Source organism: Mizuhopecten yessoensis, unplaced genomic scaffold (assembly GCF_002113885.1).
Source record: "Mizuhopecten yessoensis strain PY_sf001 unplaced genomic scaffold, ASM211388v2 scaffold10621, whole genome shotgun sequence".
NCBI lineage: Eukaryota > Metazoa > Mollusca > Bivalvia > Pectinida > Pectinidae > Mizuhopecten > Mizuhopecten yessoensis.
Window position 1 is genome coordinate 1,240,732 of NW_018408638.1, and position 24,102 is coordinate 1,264,833.

General features: G+C 37.6%; 1 protein-coding gene across 1 annotated transcript; it reads right to left on the reverse strand.

Moving 5' to 3' along the window:
- Window positions 1-374: 374 nt before the first annotated feature.
- On the reverse strand, window positions 375-24,039 carry LOC110461476. The gene is made up of 20 exons (XM_021514939.1): window positions 23,872-24,039; window positions 18,465-18,669; window positions 17,650-17,816; window positions 17,187-17,484; window positions 16,879-16,952; window positions 16,554-16,607; window positions 16,276-16,390; window positions 15,656-15,831; window positions 15,095-15,322; window positions 14,658-14,866; window positions 13,674-13,814; window positions 13,334-13,477; window positions 11,804-12,029; window positions 11,077-11,278; window positions 10,575-10,778; window positions 10,346-10,392; window positions 9,799-9,880; window positions 7,185-7,381; window positions 3,214-3,430; window positions 375-1,748 (listed from the first exon to the last, which is right to left on the reverse strand). The coding sequence occupies exons 1-20, from the start codon at window positions 24,031-24,033 to the stop codon at window positions 1,609-1,611; spliced, it is 3,288 nt and encodes a 1,095-aa protein (XP_021370614.1). The 5' UTR covers window positions 24,034-24,039; the 3' UTR covers window positions 375-1,608.
- Between the last annotated feature and the right edge of the window lie 63 nt (window positions 24,040-24,102).

Below are 24,102 nucleotides of genomic sequence, written 5' to 3' on the forward strand. Positions count from 1 at the left end.
TTACCAGGCCAATACAAAACATCTGTTACTAAGGCCCAAAGAAATGTTTGTTACTAGGCCAAAACAAAACACCTGTTATCAGGACCAAACAAAACATCTGTTACCAGGCCCAAACGAAACATCTGTTACCAGGCCCAAACAAAACATCCGTTATCAGGCCCAAACAAAACATCTGTTATCAGGCCCAAACAAAACATCTGTTACCAGGTCCAAATGAAACATCTGTTACCAGGCCCAAACAAACATCTGTTACCATGCCCAAACAAACATCGGTTACTAGGCCCAAACAAATGCCTGTTACTAGGCCCAAGAAAAATATATATTCCTAGGCCAAAACAAATGTCTGTTATTAGGCACAAACGAACATCTGTTTCTAGGCCCAAACAAAACATCTGTTACCAGGCCCAAACAAACATCTTTAATTAGGCCCAAACAAATGCCTGTTACTAGGCCCAAACAAAACATCTGTTACTAGGCCCAAGAAAAATATATATTACTAGGCCAAAACAAATGTCTGTTATTAGGCACAAACAAACATCTGTTACTAGGCCCAAACAAATGTCTGTTACTAGGCCCAAACAAATTTCTGTTATTAGGCCAAAACAAACATCTGTTAATAGGCAGAAACAAAACAACTGTTACCAGGCCCAAACAACATCTGTTACCAGGCTGAACAATCAAACTGATATAAATGCATTCTCATGTAAACACACATTTTGACATGAACCTAAAGAAATAAAGAAAAATCAAGATTAGACTGATGTCTATATTATTTCTTAATCCTGGTACTTATTGCATGATATATCAGTTATTACCTGATCAGAACTGTGTTCTGCATATGCATGCTATTTATGCATGGACCTGGACGGAACCATTATTTGGACACTATAAAAATATTAGGTCTCTGGACAGACCTGTTACCTAGATATAAAAATATTACCAGGACAGGACTGCTATATCTACACAGACCTTTTGCAAGGACGAAACAATTATCCTGACAGAAATTTTACCTGAGCAGATCCATTTTACAGGGCAGATGTTAAATGGACAGAAATGTTACCTTTAAGACCTGTTAATTAGTGTCAGCTACGTACCTGGATGGACACAACTTGACTGATAGTGACTCATGTGTCCTAGCACTGCAGCAAACAGGTTAAACCTATCAAAGCTGTCGACTCCCCTCCCACTACTCTCATCAAAGTCTGTCAACCTGCCCCTTCCAGCACTCATTAACTGTGTGACAGCCTGCTAACTCATCATTAAGAATTCTGACAGACATCAGTTCTATATGAACAAGTGTCATCCAATTAATATTGACTTTCATGTGTCATGGACAGTAAGATTTACATATTGGTGATTGGTTTTACATCACTAAACCATACAATATGGTACAATCTGGTACAATCTATATAATAAATACAAGACCAGATGAAATAGGTCTTGGTCTGTTGAATGTGTAATGTAAGTTGTTAAGTTTTGGCACTATATTGTATGACGTGTAACATACTTGTTACATTGTGACATTGTCCTAGGGAATCTTTACACCATAACTTAATTTATTCAGTCCAATGGTCATTGAGAGGATCAGTACACATACATTACATAAAACTAGAACCAGCATTTGAACTTAAAGAATGCCTCCAAGTCTGGATCATCAACATCCTTCCTGTTCACACCGGCATACACTTTCTTCAGAAGTTCGGTCTTAAACTTGTCTTCTAGAACTTTGACATATCTCTCTAACACACCTAAAAAGAAACAAGAGATGTGTCAGAACATGCTTATAGCATTATCATAAGGTCACACAACTGCATCTGTGTCAGGTCACACAACTACATCTTTGTCAGGTCACACAACTACATCTTTGTCAGGTCATATAACATTATCTGTGTTAGGTCACACAACATTATCTGTGTCAGGTCACACAACATTATCTGTGGCAGGTCACACAACATAATGCGTCAGGTCACACAACACTATGTGTCAGGTCACATAACTACATCTTTGTCAGGTCACACAACATTATGTGTCAGGTCACACAACTACATCTTTGTCAGGTCATACAACATCATCTTTGTCGGGTCATACAACATCATCTTTGTCAGGTCACACAACATTATGTGTCAGGTCACACAACATTATGTGTCAGGTCACACAACATTATGTGTCATGTCACACAACATTATGTGTCAGGTCAAACAACATTATGTGTCAGGTCACACAACTACATCTTTGTCAGGTCATACAACATCATCTTTGTCAGGTCATACAACATCATCTTTGTCAGGTCACACAACATTATGCGTCAGGTCACACAACATTATGTGTCAGGTCATACAACATTATCTGTGTCAGGTCACACAACATTATGTGTCAGGTCATACAACATTATCTTTGTCAGGTCATACAACATCATCTTTGTCAGGTCACACAACATTATGCGTCAGATCACACAACATTATGTGTCAGGTCATACAACATTATCTTTGTCAGGTCATACAACATCATCTTTGTCAGGTCACACAACATTATCTGTCAGGTCATGATCACACAACATTATCTGTGTCAGGTCACACAACATCATCTTTGTCAGGTCATACAACATCATCTTTGTCAGGTCACACAACATTATGTGTCAGGTCACACAACATTATCTGTGTCAGGTCACACAACATTATCATTGTCAGGTCACACAACATTATCTGTGTCAGGTCACACAACAATATCTGTGTCAGGTCATGATCACACAATATTATCTGTGTCAGGTCACACGACATTATCTGTGTCAGGTCACACAACATTATCTGTGTCAGGTCACACAACATTATCTGTGTCAGGTCATGATCACACAACATTATCTGTGTTAGGTCACACAACATTATCTGTGTCAGGTCACACAACATTATCTTTGCCAGGTCACACAACATTATCTTTGTCAGGTCACACAGCATTATCTGTGTCAGGTCATGATCACACAACATTATATGTGTCAGGTCACACAACATTATCTGTGTCAGGTCACACACAACATTATCTGTGTCAGGTCACACAACAATATCTGTGTCAGGTCATGATCACACAACATTATCTGTGTCAGGCCACACAAAATCATCTTTGTCAGGTCACACAACATTATCTGTGTCAGGCCACACAACAATCTCTGCTCATAGGTTTTCTTAGTTAAAAAGAAGTCAACTGTGTCCTTGTCCTTACCTAGTCCCAAAACACGACCGTAGGAGATCATGTAAGTTTGGAGGCGTGGGTCGTCATAACTCTGTGTTTTCATCAGGAGACGTACTAACTCTCCAATAATAAAAGCGTCATCAAATGAGGGCTCCTCCGGCATTGGGAACTTAGAATAGACATCTACAGCTCCAGCTGGGTCTGTCTTCGTCAGCATTTCTGCCAGCTCAATATAGGCATCGTGTACCTAGGACAGTTATTTAATGTAATCTCATGGTAGGATAATAGGTTTAGGACAAAATCTTACATGATCACAATCAAATAAAGTTCACATATCCTGACTATACCGGAAAACTTTTACACAATCAAATATCTGCCCCTCATTGGTAGAATCCATATTCGCCTGGTGTAAATTTCACCCTTCACATGTTATTACTATGAAGGGTAAACTGTACTATTATTCACAATATTCATATTCATGATAAAGTTGATCACATTTCGGAGGGAAAAAGGCGATAATAAAACCGCAGCGAAAAATTTCTGTATATACAGTGTTATCATTTAACCTCACACTCTAAAAAAGCAAAGACTTTCAGTGTACCGTATAACCTGAGATGTTCGTGTGTACTTTCTTTGGTGGTTTGGAGCTTTCAGGTTATTTAGTAGGTACAAACTTTCGTGCAATTAAAAGAATTATCATAGAGGTAAAGTAAATATAACTGGGGTGGAGCGTTAACAGCATGCTAAGAAAACACTGATCTGTTCTCGCGACACCCAGTCTAAGGCCTACCATTTCACTTGATGCGTAACATATTTAATTAGTCAATACTTAATGATATTTATAAAATAGATTGATAACACATGTCCATTGCAGTAAAAACATACCTTGTCTTAAATGAAATGGTCAATTATCAATTGTACAATGTACTACACTTTTGTCGGCACATTTTTAATTGAAGTAAAGTTCATATAATTTTCACATTTTGGTTGTGTATTCCCTTTCCAGTTGTAGAAATATTTGTACCATTTATGTTTGTAGTTCCATATCAAGCACAAAAACAACGAAAGTTTATACACAACAAACATTTCATGTTATACAGTATTTGTTATACCTCTGGTGTCATGTTATACAGTGTTTGTTATACCTCTGGTGTCATGTTATACAGTATTTGTTATACCTCTGGTGTCATGTTATACAGTATTTGTTATACCTCTGGTGTCATGTTATACAGTATTTGTTATACCTCTGGTGTCATGTTATACAGTATTTGTTATACCTCTGGTGTCATGTTATACAGTATTTGTTATACCTCTGGTGTCATGTTATACAGTATTTGTTATACCTCTGGTGTCATGTTATACAGTATTTGTTATACCTCTGGTGTCATGTTATACAGTATTTGTTATACCTCTGGTGTCATGTTATACAGTATTTGTTATACCTCTGGTGTCATGTTATACAGTATTTGTTATACCTCTGGTGTCATGTTATACAGTATTTGTTATACCTCTGGTGTCATGTTATACAGTATTTGTTATACCTCTGGTGTCATGTTATACAGTATTTGTTATACCTCTGGTGTCATGTTATACAGTATTTGTTATACCTCTGGTGTCATGTTATACAGTATTTGTTATACCTCTGGTGTCATGTTATACAGTATTTGTTATACCTCTGGTGTCATGTTATACAGTATTTGTTATACCTCTGGTGTCATGTTATACAGTATTTGTTATACCTCTGGTGTCATGTTATACAGTATTTGTTATACCTCTGGTGTCATGTTATACAGTATTTGTTATACCTCTGGTGTCATGTTATACAGTATTTGTTATACCTCTGGTGTCATGTTATACAGTATTTGTTATACCTCTGGTGTCATGTTATACAGTATTTGTTATACCTCTGGTGTCATGTTATACAGTATTTGTTATACCTCTGGTGTCATGTTATACAGTATTTGTTATACCTCTGGTGTCATGTTATACTTTTTTTCTTATACCTCTGGTGTCATGTTATACAGTATTTGTTATACCTCTGGTGTCATGTTATACAGTATTTGTTATACCTCTGGTGTCATGTAATACAGAATTTGTCATACCTCTGGTGTCATGTTATAAAGTATTTGTTATACCTCTGGTGTCATGTTATAAAGTATTTGTTATGCCTCTGGTGTCATGTTATACAGTATTTGTCCTACCTCTGGTATCATGTTATACAGTATTTGTTATACCTCTTGTGTCATGTTATACAGTATTTGTTATACCACTGGTGTCATGTTATACAGTATTTGTTATTCCTCTGGTGTCATGTAATACAGAATTTGTTATACCTCTGGTGTCATGTTATAAAGTATTTGTTATACCTCTGGTGTCATGTTAAACAGTAATCGCTATACCTCTGGTGTCATGTTATACCTCTGGTGTCATGTTATACAGAATTTGTCATACCTCTGGTGTCATGTTATAAAGTATTTGTTATGCCTCTGGTGTCATGTTATACAGTATTTGTATACCTCTGGTGTCATGTTAAACAGTAATCGCTATACCTCTGGTGTCATGTTATACCTCTGGTGTCATGTTATACAGCCTCTGGTGTCATGTTATACAGCTTTTTTTCTTATACCTCAGGTGTCATGTTATACAGTATTTGTTATACATCTGGTGTCATGTTATACAGTATTTGTTATTCCTCTGGTGTCATGTTATACAGTATTTGTCATCCCGCTGGTGTCATGTTTTACAGTATTTGTTATACCTCTGGTGTCATATTATACATTATTTGTTATACCTCTGGTGTCATGTTATGCAGTATTTGTTATACCTCTGGTGTCATGTTAAACAGTAATCGCTATACCTCTGATGTCATGGTAATGACATCATTGTAGTTTGTCTGGGACTCTTGGATGTTTCCTGCCGCCCGTCATGTTATACAGTATTTGTTATACCTCTGGTGTCATATTATACATTATTTGTTATACCTCTGGTGTCATGTTATGCAGTATTTGTTATACCTCTGGTGTCATGATATACAGTATTTGTTATGCCTCTGGTGTCATGATATACAGTATTTGTTATTCCTTTGGTGTCATGTTATACAGTATTTGTTATACCTCCGGTGTCATGTTATACAGTATTTGTTATCCCTCTGGTGTCATGTTATACAGTATTTGTGATACCTCTGGTGTCATGTTATACAGTATTTATTTGTTATACCTCTGGTGTCATGTTATATACTATTTGTTATACCTCTGGTGTCATGTTAAACAGTAATCGCTATACCTCTGGTGTCATGTTATACCTCTGGTGTCATGTTATACCTCTGGTGTCATGTTATACCTCTGGTGTCATGTTATACCTCTGGTGTCATGTTATACAGCATTTGTTATACCTCTGGTGTCATGTAATACAGAATTTGTCATACCTCTGGTGTCATGTTATACAGCATTTGTTATACCTCTGGTGTCATGTAATACAGAATTTGTTATACCTCTGGTGTCATGTTATAAAGTATTTGTTATACCTCTGGTGTCATGTTAAACAGTAATCGCTATACCTCTGATGTCATGGTAATGACATCATTGTAGTTTGTCTGGGACTCTTGGATGTTTCCTGCCGCCCGTCATGTTATACAGTATTTGTTATACCTCCGGTGTCATGTTATACAGTATTTGTTATCCCTCTGGTGTCATGTTATACAGTATTTGTATACCTCTGGTGTCATGTTAAACAGTAATCGCTATACCTCTGGTGTCATGGTAATGACATCATTGGAGTTTGTCTGGGACTCTTGGATGTTTCCTGCCGCCCGTCATGTTATACAGTATTTGTTATACCTCCGGTGTCATGTTATACAGTATTTGTTATCCCTCTGGTGTCATGTTATACAGTATTTGTTATTCCTCTGGTGTCATGTAATACAGAATTTGTTATACCTCTGGTGTCATGTTATAAAGTATTTGTTATACCTCTGGTGTCATGTTAAACAGTAATCGCTATACCTCTGGTGTCATGGTAATGACATCATTGTAGTTTGTCTGGGACTCTTGGATGTTTCCTGCCGCCCTGAATGCCCTTGCTAAACCCAAGTGGGGGTAATATGATGTCCTGTTGATGGGGGTTCCTTTAGGGGGTGCTGCAGGGGCTGTGGTGTCCGCGGGAGGGGTTGTGGAAGCTGGAGCCTTGGCGGCAGGTACCTCTGTGATAGATATGAGAGTAAAATAACAGTGTTAGAATTTATTGATAAAGCAAGGAAGAAACTGTATACCTTAATAACCCAAAGGTTTATAAACATGGTTGAGGCACAATATACATGTGATGTTTTTCTGATTATTAATTGTTAATTTTGTTTGGGTGAGTATACGTCCTATAACCTATTTGTGCTGTTCTACACTACGGTACCGTATTAGTATATTTTGCATATCTGTGTTTCTCAGTATTTATACTTTGTACATTTTAGTTATACTTTTATTTTCTATTGTGATAAGTAGATTATAATAAATAACTCAAAATTAGTGAAAAAACTTTTTGTATCTGATCTTAATTCCAGGTTAACCCTTTCACCACTGTAGACCATAATGGACTCATCCATATCAATGAGTGGTAGAGTCTACTAAAGTTACACAGGGGTGAAAGGGTTAAGGAGTAAATTTGTGATAATTATGTTGACGGTCTCTGATTGGCTGATGTTGAGCACCTCTACTTACCAGAAGGAATGTTACTTAATTTTATTTGCTGACTCCTTAAAATCTAGATTAAAAACAATCTGATACGATGAAAATTGAGATTTCAAGACATACTGCTAATACCCCTACCAATAAAGACTGTAGGCAATATTGTAATGGCACTTGTCTGTCTGTCCCACTACCATTTCTGCACAATAACTTCAGTTCCATTGAGTTCTAATCAAAATTTATACAGTACTTCCTTACTGAAAGAATTATTTGGGATTGCTTGTAGGACTGAAAGTCAGAGGTCAAGGTCACTGTCACTATAAATAGAATTGCTGATTTCTGCACAATATCTTTACTTCCGATTGGCCAGACATGGCAACTGCTTCCCCAAGGTAGGTGTTTGTTTATGATTGCTTTTCATTTTCAAAAATCAAAGGTCAAGATAACTGCATACTATCAATAGAAAATAAGTTTCTGTGCATTAGGTCAAGTTCCTGTGGCCTGGTCAAACTTCGTACACCTCTTTCTTACAGAAAATGCTTGCTTAGGATTGCTTTCCACATCCAAAGGTCAAGATCACCTGTGCTTTGAGTGAAACATAGTTTCTGCTCAATAACTCCAGTTTCAGTTGGCCTATTACACTCAAAACTTCATCCTTTGCTTCCACAATATAAGTGACAGCTTGGGATTGCTTCTGAGGTTCAAAAGAAAATGTCACTTTTTCTATATATGGAGCATTTCATTCATTCCATTCTACACAAATACTACAGCTTAAAAAATCAAACCATTTCATCTATCACCTTCAACATTGATTGGAGGGATGAGTATTGCTCACCGATACCCGTTTTAAACTTTACCTTCCTTTTTGACGGGTACCTTGGGGTCACAGTGATACCCTGTTTTACCTGACATACCTTCCTTTTTGACTGGTGCCTTGGGGTCACAGTGATACCCTGTTTTACCTGACATACTTTCCTTTTTGATGGGTAGCTTGGGGTCACAGTGATACCCTGTTTTACCTGACATACCTTCCTTTTTGACTGGTACCTTGGGGTCACAGTGATACCCTGTTTTACCTGACATACCTTCCTTTTTGATGGGTGCCTTGGGGTCACAGTGATACCCTGTTTTACCTGACATACTTTCCTTTTTGATGGGTAGCTTGGGGTCACAGTGATACCCTGTTTTACCTGACATACCTTCCTTTTTGACGGGTACCTTGGGGTCACAGTGATACCCTGTTTTACCTGACATACCTTCCTTTTTGACGGGTGCCTTGGGGTCACAGTGATACCCTGTTTTACCTGACATACCTTCCTTTTTGATGGGTACCTTGGGGTCACAGTGATACCCTGTTTTAACTGACATACCTTCCTTTTTGACGGGTGCCTTGGGGTCACAGTGTTACCCTGTTTTAACTGACATACATTCCTTTTTGACGGGTGCCTTGGGGGTCACAGTGACACCCTGTTTTAACTGACATACCTTCCTTTTTTATGGGTACCTTGGGGTCACAGTGATACCCTGTTTTACCTGACATACCTTCCTTTTTGACGGGTGCCTTGGGGTCACAGTGATACCCTGTTTTACCTGACATACCTTCCTTTTTGATGGGTACCTTGGGGTCACAGTGATACCCTGTTTTACCTGACATACCTTCCTTTTTGACGGGTACCTTGGGGTCACAGTGATACCATGTTTTAACTGACATACCTTCCTTTTTGACGGGTGCCTTGGGGTCACAGTGATACCCTGTTTTACCTGACATACCTGCCTTTTTGATGGGCAGCTTGGGGTCAAAGTGATACCCTGTTTTACCTGCCATACCTTCCTTTTTGACGGGTACCTTGGGATCACAGTGTTACCCTGTTTTAACTGACATACATTCCTTTTTGACGGGTGCCTTGGGGGTCACAGTGATACTCTGTTTTAACTGACATACCTTCCTGTTTGACGGGTGCCTTGGGGTCACAGTGGTGAGTCTTTGCTGCTGGTTTTGCAGGAGCAGCTTTACCCACTGGAGCCTGAAATAGAATTCACCAGGCAGGATCCAAAATTATCATCTTTTACTTCAGTCAAAATTTCATACTGTATACTGAAAGAAAGCAGTACATAGACAATGGGAGATTCTGACTAAAAGATGTTTTGTACAAGAGGCCATATTGTGATCTGGGAGCCTCAAAATTCAGCTGCCTGTCACTTTGCAGTGTATACCAACTTATACATTATACTGCAGTGATAATACTTCAATCTATAGTAAACCTGTGCGACACACAATATTTATCTAATTGACAGCTGTCATGAACAGGGAAGGGTCGTAATTACATCAATTTACTCATTGATAGGAACTACCTGTACATACCAGCTAGGTACATTTCAATGATATGGAATATTGCATCAGTTTAATGTTGAATACAAAAGGTGTGTTACACTCCGTAAGTAATTAAGAAGTCTGAATTAGAGGGATAGTGTATCTAGACAGTAATTACCTTGGCAGCCGCAGCACCTCCCCGAGCAGCGCCCCGTGCCGCCACACCTGTGGACAACAAGCATAATTAATAGGAGACAGGTTCACGGGTTAAACTTGTTTCTGTAAATAATACATCACTACTAGTATCTCCAATCACTTTAAATGAACATTGATATATTGTTTATTTAAGATATCTTCTAAGGCTAGGTGTACAGCAACTTTTTCTGTGACCCTGATGAACAAGTTACCTCCCCTGGCTGGGGGAGTGCCCCTGCCTCTAGCAGCAGGTGCCCCCCTTGCGGCCCCTCTGACAGCCGGTGCCCCCCTTGCGGCCCCTCTGACAGCTGGTGCACCCCTCCCTGCAGGTTTGACAGCGGGTCCAGCTTTCTTTGCCTCTTCAGCTTTTTTCTTCTCTTCTTCTGCTTTGATTTTCTGTTGCCACCAATCCTGACCTGGAAAAGTACACCACAGATAGATTGTATGAGAAGTATGGAGATTATCTGTATGACAACTGATTTATCCATTTCAAATGGATAAAATATGTACCAGAGAAAAACAAAAAGATACAAAATTCAACTATCGAAACAATTGTTTTTGGGCTTAATCTGTCACTGTGTCTTATATATATAGTTTGTCTAATGATTTGCTTGTCTGAGGGTTACCTATTACTGTACCTGCTAGTTACCTGTTAGTTTGGTTTGGTGGTTACACATTATTGTACATGTAATTAAAAGCTTGTCTCAGATTTACCTGTTAGTTTGTCTAGAGGGTTGCCAGCCATTGGCTTGCCTTCCAGATCGATAGAAACCTCATATGATGAGATGCTGTGCTGAAGTAGAGTATTTGCTGAGTCCCCAGGTGGTGTGTTCTCATACTGAGCAAATTGGGCGGCGCCCAGGAGGTAGAGGGCGTGGCTACTGCATGGTTGTATCTGTACCAACTGCTGACACGTCTACATACCAAAAACATATCACTTAACATGCTATACAATATAATAATCACACGTCTACAGACCAAAATCATATCACTTAACATGCTATACAATATAATAATCACACGTCTACAGACCAAAATCATATCACTTAACATGCTATACAATATAATAATCACACGTCTACAGACCAAAATCATATCACTTAACATGCTATACAATATAATAATCACACGTCTACAGACCAAAATCATATCACTTAACATGCTATACAATATAATAATCACACGTCTACAGACCAAAATCATATCAATTAACATGCTATACAATATAATAATCACACGTCTACAGACCAAAATCATATCACTTAACATGCTATACAATATAATGATCACTCGTCTACAAACCAAAATCATATCACTTAACATGCTATACAATATAATAATCACACGTCTACAGACCAAAATCATATCACTTAACATCTACAAGGTATACATGCTTTTCTTCATTTACAGTACAATTTGTGGAGATTAAAATACCACTGACCTTCTCTTGTAGTTGTAGAAGCTGTTCATTCATCGGAATTGAGGAACTAAATATGAGGGCAGACAGTCTCATACATCGCTGAGCTATGATCTTCTCCTGACCGCTCTGCTTGCTGGACAGCATGTTCAGTAAATAAGAGTGAGCGTCCAGTAGGACCCACTCCACCTGTTTGAACGTGTCCCCCTTACTCATCTTAGGTAGGATCTGAGACGCCAGTAGTGCTGCTCTGTTCCAACAAAAGTCATGCCCTTTCACCAAACATATTTCTGCAATTGCCATACAGTCAAGCTCTTCAGTCTCATACAGATAATCTCCATAATTCTCACACAAATAATTTATCCGTAGTCGTATAATATCTATACTCCTCATACAAATAGTCTATCTGTAGTTGTCATAAAAAAATCTCCATCATACAGATTATCTCCATACTACTCATACAAATAATTTATCTGAAGTCATCATACAGATTATCTCCATATTACTCATACAAATAATCTAACTGAAGTCATTATACAGTTTTCTCCCACACCTGACAGATTTATCTCCTGTTTTGCCGGTGCTAGATTTATCTGTCTCTGCCCTAGGGTTGAGACGGGGGGATTCCCCTTTTCATAACAATGGCATGACGTCACTTCAACAATACAATGACGTCACGTCAACAATCCATCAACAAATTGCCTGTATGTGTTTTGGGTCCATGTTTACCTTTATTTCACATTAAAATACTGTTAGATATGGGAAAAAAATAATCAATCGTTACTGGTTGTGTAAGATAGAGAAATCTCAACCCTCGGACTAAGATTTTTTGTCCAGAACGAGGCTTGCCGAGTTCTGGACAAAAAATCTTAGTCCGAGGGTTGAGATTTCTCTATCTTACACAACCAGTAGCGATAGATTCTATTCATCTCCATACTACTCATACAAATAATCTAACTGAAGTCATCATACAGATTATCTCCATACTACTCATACAAATAATCTATATGAAGTTGTCATACAGATTATCTCCATACTACTCTTGAAATAATTTATCTGAAGTTGTCTTACAGATTATCTCCATACTACTCAAACAAATAATCTATCTTTAGTTTTCATACAGATTATCTCCATACTACTCATACAAATAATCTAACTGAAGTCATCATACAGATTATCTCCATACTACTCATACAAATAATCTATTTGAAGTCATCATACAGATAATCTCAATAAATTGTCTGTGACCACAGCCGTTCTTATGTATGGAACACATCTCGTGTGTCTATACAGTAAATTGTCTGTAACAGCTGTACTTATGTATGGAACACATCCTGTGTGTCTATACAGTAAATTGTCTGTAACAGCTGTACTTATGTATGGAACACATCTCGTGTGTCTATACAGTAGATTGCCTGTGACCACAGCTGTACTTATGTATGGAAAACATCCTGTGTGTCTATACAGTAAATTGTCTGTGACCACAGCTGTACTTATGTATGGAACACATCCTGTGTGGCTATACAGTAGATTGTCTGTAACAGCTGTACTTACGTATGGAACACATCCTGAGCAGCCATACAGTCCTTGATGTCAGGGTTCATGGTGAGGAGGACCCCGAGACTGATTATACCCCGTAGGAGATGGACATTACTGGACCGCACAATGTTTTCAGCATGGAGGACAGGATTTAATTCCCTATTAACAGTTCAAACACAACATGTAACTTCCATTTGTCATAAACAAGACATTAATAGATTAAAGGCTTTTCTACAATATTTACTTTCTGTGAACATGAGCAAAACTTTTACTTCTGTGTTTGCATCACTCAGTTAGCTGCCATGTTTCAAACATGAACAATCATTTTCAACACACAGCAGAGATGAAACTTTACCATGTTTGCTGTGCAGACAGAGTGTCTTTGGTGTTTTCCTGAAGCAGAGTCTCCATGATCTCCAGTAGATAACCTATGGTCTCCTTGGTCCGAGCTCCTGGACCTCCTGGCTGGAATGCCAGGGCTAATCCCAGGTAAAACCTGATAGAGACAGGATAAGCTATAACAACATTGTATGAAAATAATACTTTGATACATAAATTGAAAGGATGTTGAATACAATAAAACAGTAGCAGGTACTGGGAGTTCCAATTGATGAGGATTACTACATTATTCTTACCTCTCTGATTAGTGGGCAGTACCTGGCCAGCTGGTACTGGGAGTTTTAGCCATGTGATGGTCTCTAGGTCTATGTAGGACAGTCTATATACCTGGCCAGCTGGTACTGGGAGTTCTTACCATGTGATGGTCTCTAGATTTATGTAGGACAGTCCATATACCTGGCCAGCTGGTACTGGGAGTTCTAACCAGGTGATGGTCTCTAGGACTATGCAGGACAGTCTATATACCTGGCCAGCTGGTACTGGGGGTTCTAACCAGGTGATGGTCTCTAGGTCTATGTAGGACAGTCTATATACCTGGCCAGCTGGTACTTGGAGTTCTAACCAGGTGATGGTCTCTAGGTCTATATTGGACAGTCTTTATACCTGGCCAGCTGGTACTGGGAGTTCTAACCATGTGATGGTGTCTAGGTCTATGTAGGACAGTCTATATACCCGGCCAGTTGGTACTGGGAGTTCTAACCATGTGATGGTGTCTAGGTCTATGTAGGACCGTCTATATACCTGGCCAGTTGGTACTGGGAGTTCTAACCATGTGATGGTCTCTAGGTCTATGTAGGACAGTCTATATACCTGGCAAGCTGGTACTGGGAGTTCTAACCATGTGATGGTCTCTAGCTCTATGTAGGACAGTCTATACACCCGGCCAGTTGGTACTGGGAGTTCTAACCATGTGATGGTGTCTAGGTCTATGTCGTTATACCTGGCCAGTTGGTATTGGGAGTTCCAATTTAAGGTGACTTCCAGTCGTTTGATGGCCTCGTCATATTTGCCCTGTATTACAAGCATGCGCCCAACATGGAAGTTGTGCATAGCTTTCGGCTCATCCAGGACCAGGGCATCCATATATTTTAGGAAGGCCTGGCCCAGAGGGGACTCCTCATCCTCAGCCTTCTGGGCGGCAGCACCTTCCTGGTAAATAAAAACAGGTCATCTGAGTCGGGTAACCTATACACCCTTTATAGCCTTCATTGTCTCCAATTTAGTGATCCGACATCATAACATTATTCAGTGGCTACTTATTTGTCAGGAATAAAATCTGTACCCCTGCTGTTTGTCAAAGCATAGATCCAATTGATTTCCCCTTACCCATACATTCATTGCCACTGTAGACACACAGTACTTTTGTCATTAACTCACCTGTTTGGCCTGTTTTGACTTCCAAGCAAACAGACCCATGACATGGTCGGCCTTGGCACTCTGGCCATTCTGATTGAGCTGCTGGTACTCCTCGTCTATAGCCTTCAGCTGTAGGGATAGGGGTGCCGTCTCCGCATCCACACTATGGAGCTTACAAATAGCTGCACACTCTTCTGACTTTGAGCTCTCTTTTGCATCCATGTTCATGGACGGCAGAGAATCAGATTCCTATAGAACAGAAATATAGTCTTGTGTTCTTGCAAGTTCATGATGGCCACGTCATCCAATTCCTATAGAATGCAATCTTTAATTTATGAAAAAAATTGTCTTTAGATTTTTCCTCAAATTTATAGTCTAGTAAATTGTATAAAATGTATACATACTACTTGATATTGTGTCCAATTTACATTATGATTTTCATTTTTTACAATTACAATCATCTTTACCAGTAATAATAGTATCAACAACTGGTACCCAGCCTCTGTTAATAAAATCATGTAAACTACTAAGGTAGCAGGCCATGAAACATAAACGTTATTTAATCTCGGTCATCTCACCAACCTCTTTCTTAAGACCAAACAGATCCTCAGCATAGTACCTCTCCTCCAGGACCATGCCTAGCTGTAAGTGTAGGCTGGAATCCTTGGGTTTGTTCGAGATGGCCACAGCATAACAGTAAGCAGCTCTGAGGAGGCAATCCAGAGGCCCCTCTCCCTCCGGCCACTGTTTAGACTGACCTGTTGGAGGCATACACATGAAATTCAGGATACACATTTCCTCATCCTTGAAACTTTAGAAAATTACACTTTTGTTTTTCATATGACAGTGTTCTAATATTTCAGGAACACATTGGTGAATTCACTAACATAGATTATCACATTCTGCTCAGTAATCTTTTTTCGTAATCAAATATTACATGTTTTTGGAAAAGATTATCACATGTTCCACTGTAATTAACTATGACATGTTCTACTATTATAGTTTATGACATGTTCTTGTAATAGAGTTTAACATGTTCTACCCTACTGGTTTGTGCTTTGTAAGTTTTCATTAATTGGACATCTAATCATTCTACATAAAAGCATGAAAACACAAACAATTCCTCACACTATACAACTTTGGATATTTGTTAATGGTATGAAAATAATATTGTTGATTATATTAAAACAAAAATCACAAACCTGGTTTGGGCAGAATTTTAAAATAGGTCTTAATTTCATCCTTTGCTTTTCCTACTAATTTATCAACATTGCTCTCTCCGAAAATCTGCTGCAAATTCTTCTCCCATCCTCTCACCTTCAAGTTAGACAAAACAGAAACAAGAGGATAATGAATATAAGATTATAAACAAAATGATAATTACATCAAGTTAGAGATGTTTCAAAGATGTTAGCAAAACTAAAATGAAAAATAAGTCAGTTTGCACATCCCATAGAAGTGTAACTTTAGTAATACCTACCTTGACAGTGTGCTTCAGTGTAGCTGAAGAATCCTTAAATTTGTCTTTCACATCCTAAAAAGAACAGAAATTAAATAAAACAACATGGAATTAAGAGTAGCTTTTTGCATTTTGTTAATCAAATCAATGTCTTTAGAATGTATATATATGTTTGCCTTGACTTGTATTCTTTATCCTCTTGTTTCTGTTTTATCTATCTAACAGGCACCCACCCTGTTCCCAGGACATTTGCCAAAGTGGGGAGGGGGCTTATTTGCAAGTGGGGGCTTATTTGTGGTAAAATACGGTATGTATGATATTATACTATTGTATATATGTGTGTTACCTCAACTTTAGGTGTCACATTGCACTTTTCAATATTTGCAGCTAATTCTCCAAACTTGACAGCATCTGAGGAACCTAAAACAAACAGAGGAAACTGATTTGGACGTCGTTCTTTAGGCTTACTTTAACACAAAAAAAGAACACTGCTTGGACAATAGTAAATGATATTTCATGGATATTTATCTTAAAGTATGCCGGTGGTTGTTGCATAAACATTGTATTTTTTTATGAATTACAAAAAAATACAGCCATTAATTTCATTACATTATAAAGTAATGTGACTTGAGCTTGCAGTATGTTGTGATTTACCTCCATACGTCAGCGGGATGCTTGCTTGAGCCGCAGCCATTTGTTTCTCCATGGCAATGTCTACTATCCGCCACTCGCCCATCAAAGGTACGCCACTGATAGGATCCACCTTGGCCGTGCGAGTCATGGCGTCAATGTTTGGGGCCGAGTAGGTGTGTTTGGGCTCACTGCCCCGGATAGAGATGGGCCGGTAGAGAGGAGACAGTGATATGGGACATTCATACTTCTGGGCCAGGTCAGGGTCTGTAAACTTGGCATATCTAGGCATAGGTTTTCTCAGTACGTCAACACTGTAGGTCTTTGTTGGAAGAGGACACATTGAAACATTAATTCAAACATCAATACTGTAGGTCTGATGATGGAAAAATTATTTAACCACAACAGTTTTATGAAAAAGGAAAACAGATATTTTGATTTAAACAATTACTTTCTACTTTGAAGTAAATAATAACTGCTTTATTACCTGTTTGTTTGAGCCATCAGCAGATGTGACCTCTATCTGGATATTGGTTTCTCCCACATTCAGGGGACTGGCTGTCCCTGGCTTCTCCCCACATACCAGAACAACATTTTTTGGATCTGGAGCAACTGGTTTAGCAGTTACACTGGCCACATTGCATGGTAGAATACCTGTTGAATAGATTGTCACAAAATAACATAACATAACAAGTTCGTGGTAGAATGCCTAAAGAATAAATCACCCATAAATAGCATTACAATGGCAACATAATATTACCAAAACAAATATTTATGTTACAATGATTGCCAAACAAGTTCTTAATATTTAATAATGACTTATATTAATCAATCTTGTTGGCCCAGATGGTAGCATGCAGGGGGTCTTAATGTGGGAGGAAACCAGAGTACCTGGAGAAAACCTATGCAGTCACTCCGGTCAGGCTGGTGACCCCTTACCTTTTCACGTCTGTTTGGGGAATTGAACCCTGGCCTTCTTGGTGGAAGGCGAGTGCACTATCCACTGAGCCACCTGACCACCAGTCTTATTATAGAAAAGAATGCCTTATCATATAAGGGCATTGTAAAAGATACCACACAAGTCACATATCATGGTAGATTGCCAACTGTGGACTGTAAAATTTTACTCCTACTGATCCAATCTATGACAGGGTCAACAGAAATTTGCTGATCCAATCCACAACAGTGTCAACAGAAATTTACTGATCCAATCCACACCAAGTCAATAGAAATCTACTGATCCAAATTATGTTTAGAGTCAACAGAAAATCTTACGGGCCTCCGAAACTATGTGTAACTTACATGAATAAACAGTGACTGCAGAATCAAACTCAGGCATGAGACCACCCTGAGAGAATTTGAGGTCACTGAGTACTGCATCTTTGGCAGAGAGTCGTTTGACATGGAGTAAATAGTTTTTGACCGTGCCGTCTTCTGATGTGACTTCTATCTTGATGTCAGTTACAACTCCCTCTGGTAGTCCGACCTCCTTTTCTCCACCACTTCCCTACAAAGTAAGGTAAACATCTTAACATTTCAACATAAGAGTCCAATCTCCTTCTAGAGCTCTTCAATTTCACTACAAAGTAAGTTAAACTTCTAAACAAGTGTAACAGAAAAGGAATTCTGGCCCCACTTGCACGAAACTTCTTAATTCTTAGTTCTCAATTCTCAATTCTCAGACTAAGTACGTGCTTAGCTTAGAAGTTCTCAAAATTGGCTTTCTCAAACGCGTTCTCAAATATTTGAGAACGTTCTCAACTAAGAATATCTCGTGAACTAAGCGGCCTCGCAGGGAACTCTTTCGCGGAAGAAGGAAATTTTGTTACAAAACTACGGGGAAACTGGTGTGATGATTTACCTAATTGAAGGTGAGTGTTTTTAAATACATGTGTAAAATCGACAATAAACAGCAGGTGTTTTAACTTCTCAGCGGTTGTCGTCAGTTGAAAGTCGTAAAGAGGCTTTCAACGAAAAAGAGGGGGTGAGTGCATGCAATTAGACGTAACACGACAAGACATTATTAGTGGAAGAAGAGATGAATTGTTTATAAAAACTGCGGTGTCGATCATCAGAAATTGGATCATGGAGAATAGCAGTGAATTTGGCATCAAATCTCCGGTGTGCTTTCCGATCACAGAGGTTCGTTACAAATGTCTTAAATACACATATGATATACTGATATGGGTCACAGTTTATGTGTGCTGTGACCCACTCAGTATAGCATATATGTAACGAACCCCTGTGTTCCGATTGTGTCCCTTGGCACATGTGTAATATTACGGACGACGGATTAGCCAGTGTCATTTTGCGAATACCCTAGTTCTTTTTACCGTGTCTGATATCGCCGATTTATTGTCACAAGAACAAAATAACACGATGATGGGACTTTTGTTTTCTTTCATCTTAGAGTTTGTCAGAAATATTTATAGGTACTACAATATAACTAAAGTTAAAAACCGAATGTTCCGTAATCCGCATGCTAAAATAGTTGGCCACCTGGACGAAACTTTATAAGCCCAACACATGGAGAATGGTTTTCTTTCTATTTGCATTTTGACTAGTGTTGAAAAAATCTAGACCACACTCTAAAGATTATGAAGGTTTGACACATTGTATGTCCCAGAGATTGTAACAGAACTATGTTGCAGTGAATTTGTTTATTTTTGAGTTAATACACAACAGAGTTTCTGTTAGTTTATAAAAAGATTAAAAGTGACATGTTTTATGTTAGCGGAACAACTTTAAATGTGCTAGGGATGTTAAATAAAGACATTGACATTAATGTTGAAACTAGTGACTACAAGCATTTTAATTATGTTGAAGATTATATGTCGGTAAATATTTATCTGTGCCATCTAATTTGATCAATTTTAGTGTATACAATGATTAGCTCTAGTTTCCAACAATAAATTAATTAACTAAATATGATCTGGTGATTATGATTAAATCCAAAATAAACTTCCTATGTTGCAGTTGATTTTTTTTAAAGACCAATCAGACAATGATGAAATTACATATTTTGAAATTTTATATATGATACATCATACACTGTTGCAGGACAATTATTACCACTGCTACCATTTCTAGCAAATTCCATACAAAGTTTCAAAGTGAACATGGATATTTGAATTGGCCTCAATAAAACTCCAAGGGAGTTTGGAAAGTAAAATCTTAAAAGTTGTTTGAAAATGATATCCATGCCCTTTACATGCTCAAGTAAGAGATATAGTTGTCCTATTATATTTATTCTAACCTGAGTGGACCCAGAGATTCAATCAAAATGAACTGTTACATGTTGTGGTTTTGTGCTGTGACAAAGCTGAAAGGTACATATAACCAAGTTTGTCTTTTTGACTAAGGATTGACATTTACAAAATGATGTTGGGGTGTGACCAACATTTACAGATATACAAGTAAAATGATGAAAGGATATGAAATATAAGTCAGTAGTAAAGTTAGATTTACCACCAAAAGAGGAATAGGTAAAACTGCTATCATATAATAAGAATTTTCACTACCAGTAAATTTGACATTATTCAATATTTACCCTTTTTTCAAAGTACTTTGTCACATCCCCAGGCCATAATACATGCTATATTGTCTCTATTTCTGTGTTACACAGCTCACAGTAAGGGCTATGTACTATATATGCCTACTTTAATCAAATATGCATTACCTGATAGTTGTCAAAATGTGCTCTGTACTAATGCCACTGTAATTTGGTAATCTTTGTTTCCAAATTTCATCATCAAATTGAAATATATCATCCCATTTCTTTACCTGTTGAAATAGTGTCATATTTACAAAATAAGCTATAATTTTTTTGTATCCCTGTTTTATTTTTCAAAAACTTTTCTATATTTATTGGTATAAATGGATAGCTTACCTCTACATTTGACATATCTTGTTGTACAATATACATGTACTCTCTAATGCAGTAATTAGACCCTGGTACATGTATCATAAAACAAGTTTGTATTAATATGATAAATCTGTTTGAACTCTTGAAATGTGTAAATTGCATTGGTACTTCTGTCTCTGATTAGATTCTTAATTACCATTATTCCTAAATTGTACCATTCTCTGTAAAATATACTTATATTTCCTGTTGTAATCTTATTGTTGTACCAGAGGGGCATATTTTTCCTTAATTTTTCTCCTTAATTTTTCTCCTTGCCCTAAATACATCAATCCAGAAGAGTTTTATACATTAATTTTTCGTTCTTAAGATTTATGAGTATGGCTCAGATGTGATTTGACAAATTGATGTTAACCACCTTAAGTTGTTTCTCAAAATAACCCTGTTCCCAGATCTTTATACAGGTTCAGTTAAATTCATGTACAGAGGGGCACCTGCTAAATGCATGTACAAAACAGACCCTTTTATGTACAGAGGGGCACCTGTAAAATACATGTACAGTATGGCACATGTATAGTGGGACACCTGTTATTATATCACTAAAAATACTAATTTCAAAATGTGTAGCAATGTGGTCACCAATTTCATTAGTGTCTAATTGTAATTAAATATGACAAATTTATCCATTTCTATATCACATACAGATGGACCATTATAGTAACTTTAACTTTTCCTATTTAATTTTTTTTCCAGGTATGTGACCTGCAGGAACCTTCAGCATCCTCTGCTACAGCTTGTAACTGAACACATGTATCAGTGGATAGTGTTGTACATACACTGCCGGTCAGTGAGTGGAAGGTTATAAGACTGTCTCATTTTGGAAGTTTACAAGAATAGATACTTTTGTTAATGTTAATAAAAAAAATCTGAATACATATGTCTAACTGAAAATTTTGTTTGTGTCATTTTTATAAACTAAAATTAAAATTTGATATCACTAATCTCTTTGATAAGGATCCCTGAACATGCATGTACCACCAACAAGGAGGAATATCTGAATAAATTTGACTTAACAAGAAAATAATAAAGACAAAATTATAGGGCTCTTAGTTAGTTTATCTCTAAAATTTAAACAGCACCCACAAATATATTGAATGTGAAAACATGACTATTTAATTACACTTAACACCCAACCCCAAAAGAAATAATTATTTTAAAATGTAAATATTTAGATAGTGAAAATTATCAAATTATTCTTTTATTAAATAATCAGATATTTGTTTTAGCTTTAAAATAGTAGGTAGCAATTGTCAAAGTTAAAAACACCTTGTTAGATTATTTTTTCAACAGTAGACTTTTAATTTGCCCAAGGGCATTATAGCAGACTTTTAATTTGCATTATAGCAACAGTTTCTCTCATAAAATTAGATATATCATGTTCTATGTAAAGTCTTGTGTAACTGAGATTTAATTAAATTTGTGCTCTACATTGAAAAATTCAGTGACTTTGTATTAATAAAAAAATAAATATGAATATCATGAAATAGAGACCTACAATCTACATTGTCTATTGATAATTATGTATCATGTTTTGGGAATATCTCGGATTGTGGTATTACAATTGACCAAAGCAGACTGGATTTAAAATACTGCTTGCGAATGATGGTGAGCAGGCGGACACATTGAGTCCCATACAGTATTTAGTACTACGAAAAGAGGTCGCCGATAGGGGGCCCTGACAGTCGTCTACGTTATGAAAGTTTGTGGTGACGGAACTGCGAGTGCATAGAATTTATAACACGTTATTTAGAAAGTGTTTGTCCTGTTGCAAATATTTAAAGTTGGCGGTAACAGCACACATCGACATTCGATGTGGAGTTGGAATGCCGAGCTCAGTAGCGACCGGAGTGTGTCTCGAATGCATGACGTGTGGCGAAAACCTTCGTCTTATCGCACACAGCACAACTGTCAGATGTGAAAACAGAAAGAACCTGCCTCTGTATGTCTTTGAGTGGTCCACATGCATCATTGATTAGGCCTACCATGAAAGTATGTTAAAGATACCCGCTTTGCTTCTGAATAAAATTCACTCGACTTGACACAGTTCTCTTAAGCGTGCGATGAAGTGCTCGATTTATGGCCGCCATATTTAAGAATGAGACTTAAGCATGCTAAGGACCGTTCTCAAATATTGGCCCATTCTTAGCTTAAAATCTAAGAATTGAGAATTAAGAATTTTGTAGATAGTCAAAAGTTGAGCATATGCTTAAAGTTTAGCATATACTCAGAGTTAAGCATTGAGAACGGAGTTAATAAGTTTCGTGCAAGCGGGGCCAGGTCGTTTAGGTACCCGGTCGTTTCGGTACTTCTGAAAGTCGTTTCGGTACTTCTGAAAATTGTTTCGGTACTTATGAAAAACACACTTGGTACCAAGTTATAGTCAACGTCACCATTATTTCAATAATTTCTAAGTATAGCGGGACATATATATAACATGTATATATATATTTAGCTGCTCAGTTAAAAAAGCAAATGTTAAAAAAATAACCATCGCGTATGTTGCGGGATCACGTTTGAAGTACGAAAACAATGATTGACTGATCTGCGTGATTGTTTAAACAACTACGAAAGCAACCGTTAAATAAACAACCAACAATAAATAACAAATGATAAAGGAAGTATCGAAACAATAATCAAAATTGTTGAAGTACCGAAACAACTTAAATACAAGTACCGAAACATCTTCTTTTTGAAGTACCGAAACTACCGGGTACCGAAACGACTGTACCCAACAGAAAAGAGATAGTGTGCTTCCACTGGTGATCGAACCTAGAAACAAAATAGTACCGATATAGAATATGATGCACCGGTGTCACTTGTTAACGGATCGATCCGTATTTTCTCAACGTTGCTAGCAACGGTCACATTGTAGTCTGTTGTGTCCTTGTTAAACGCCGGAGTCAATTTTCCAGGTTTGACAGCCAACTTTTCTAGATTGCAGTCGTCCATCTTGAAACTTAGGAAGCTTCAGTGCGGACCTTTAAATAAGCATAATTCTTTCAAGAAAATTACTTAAAA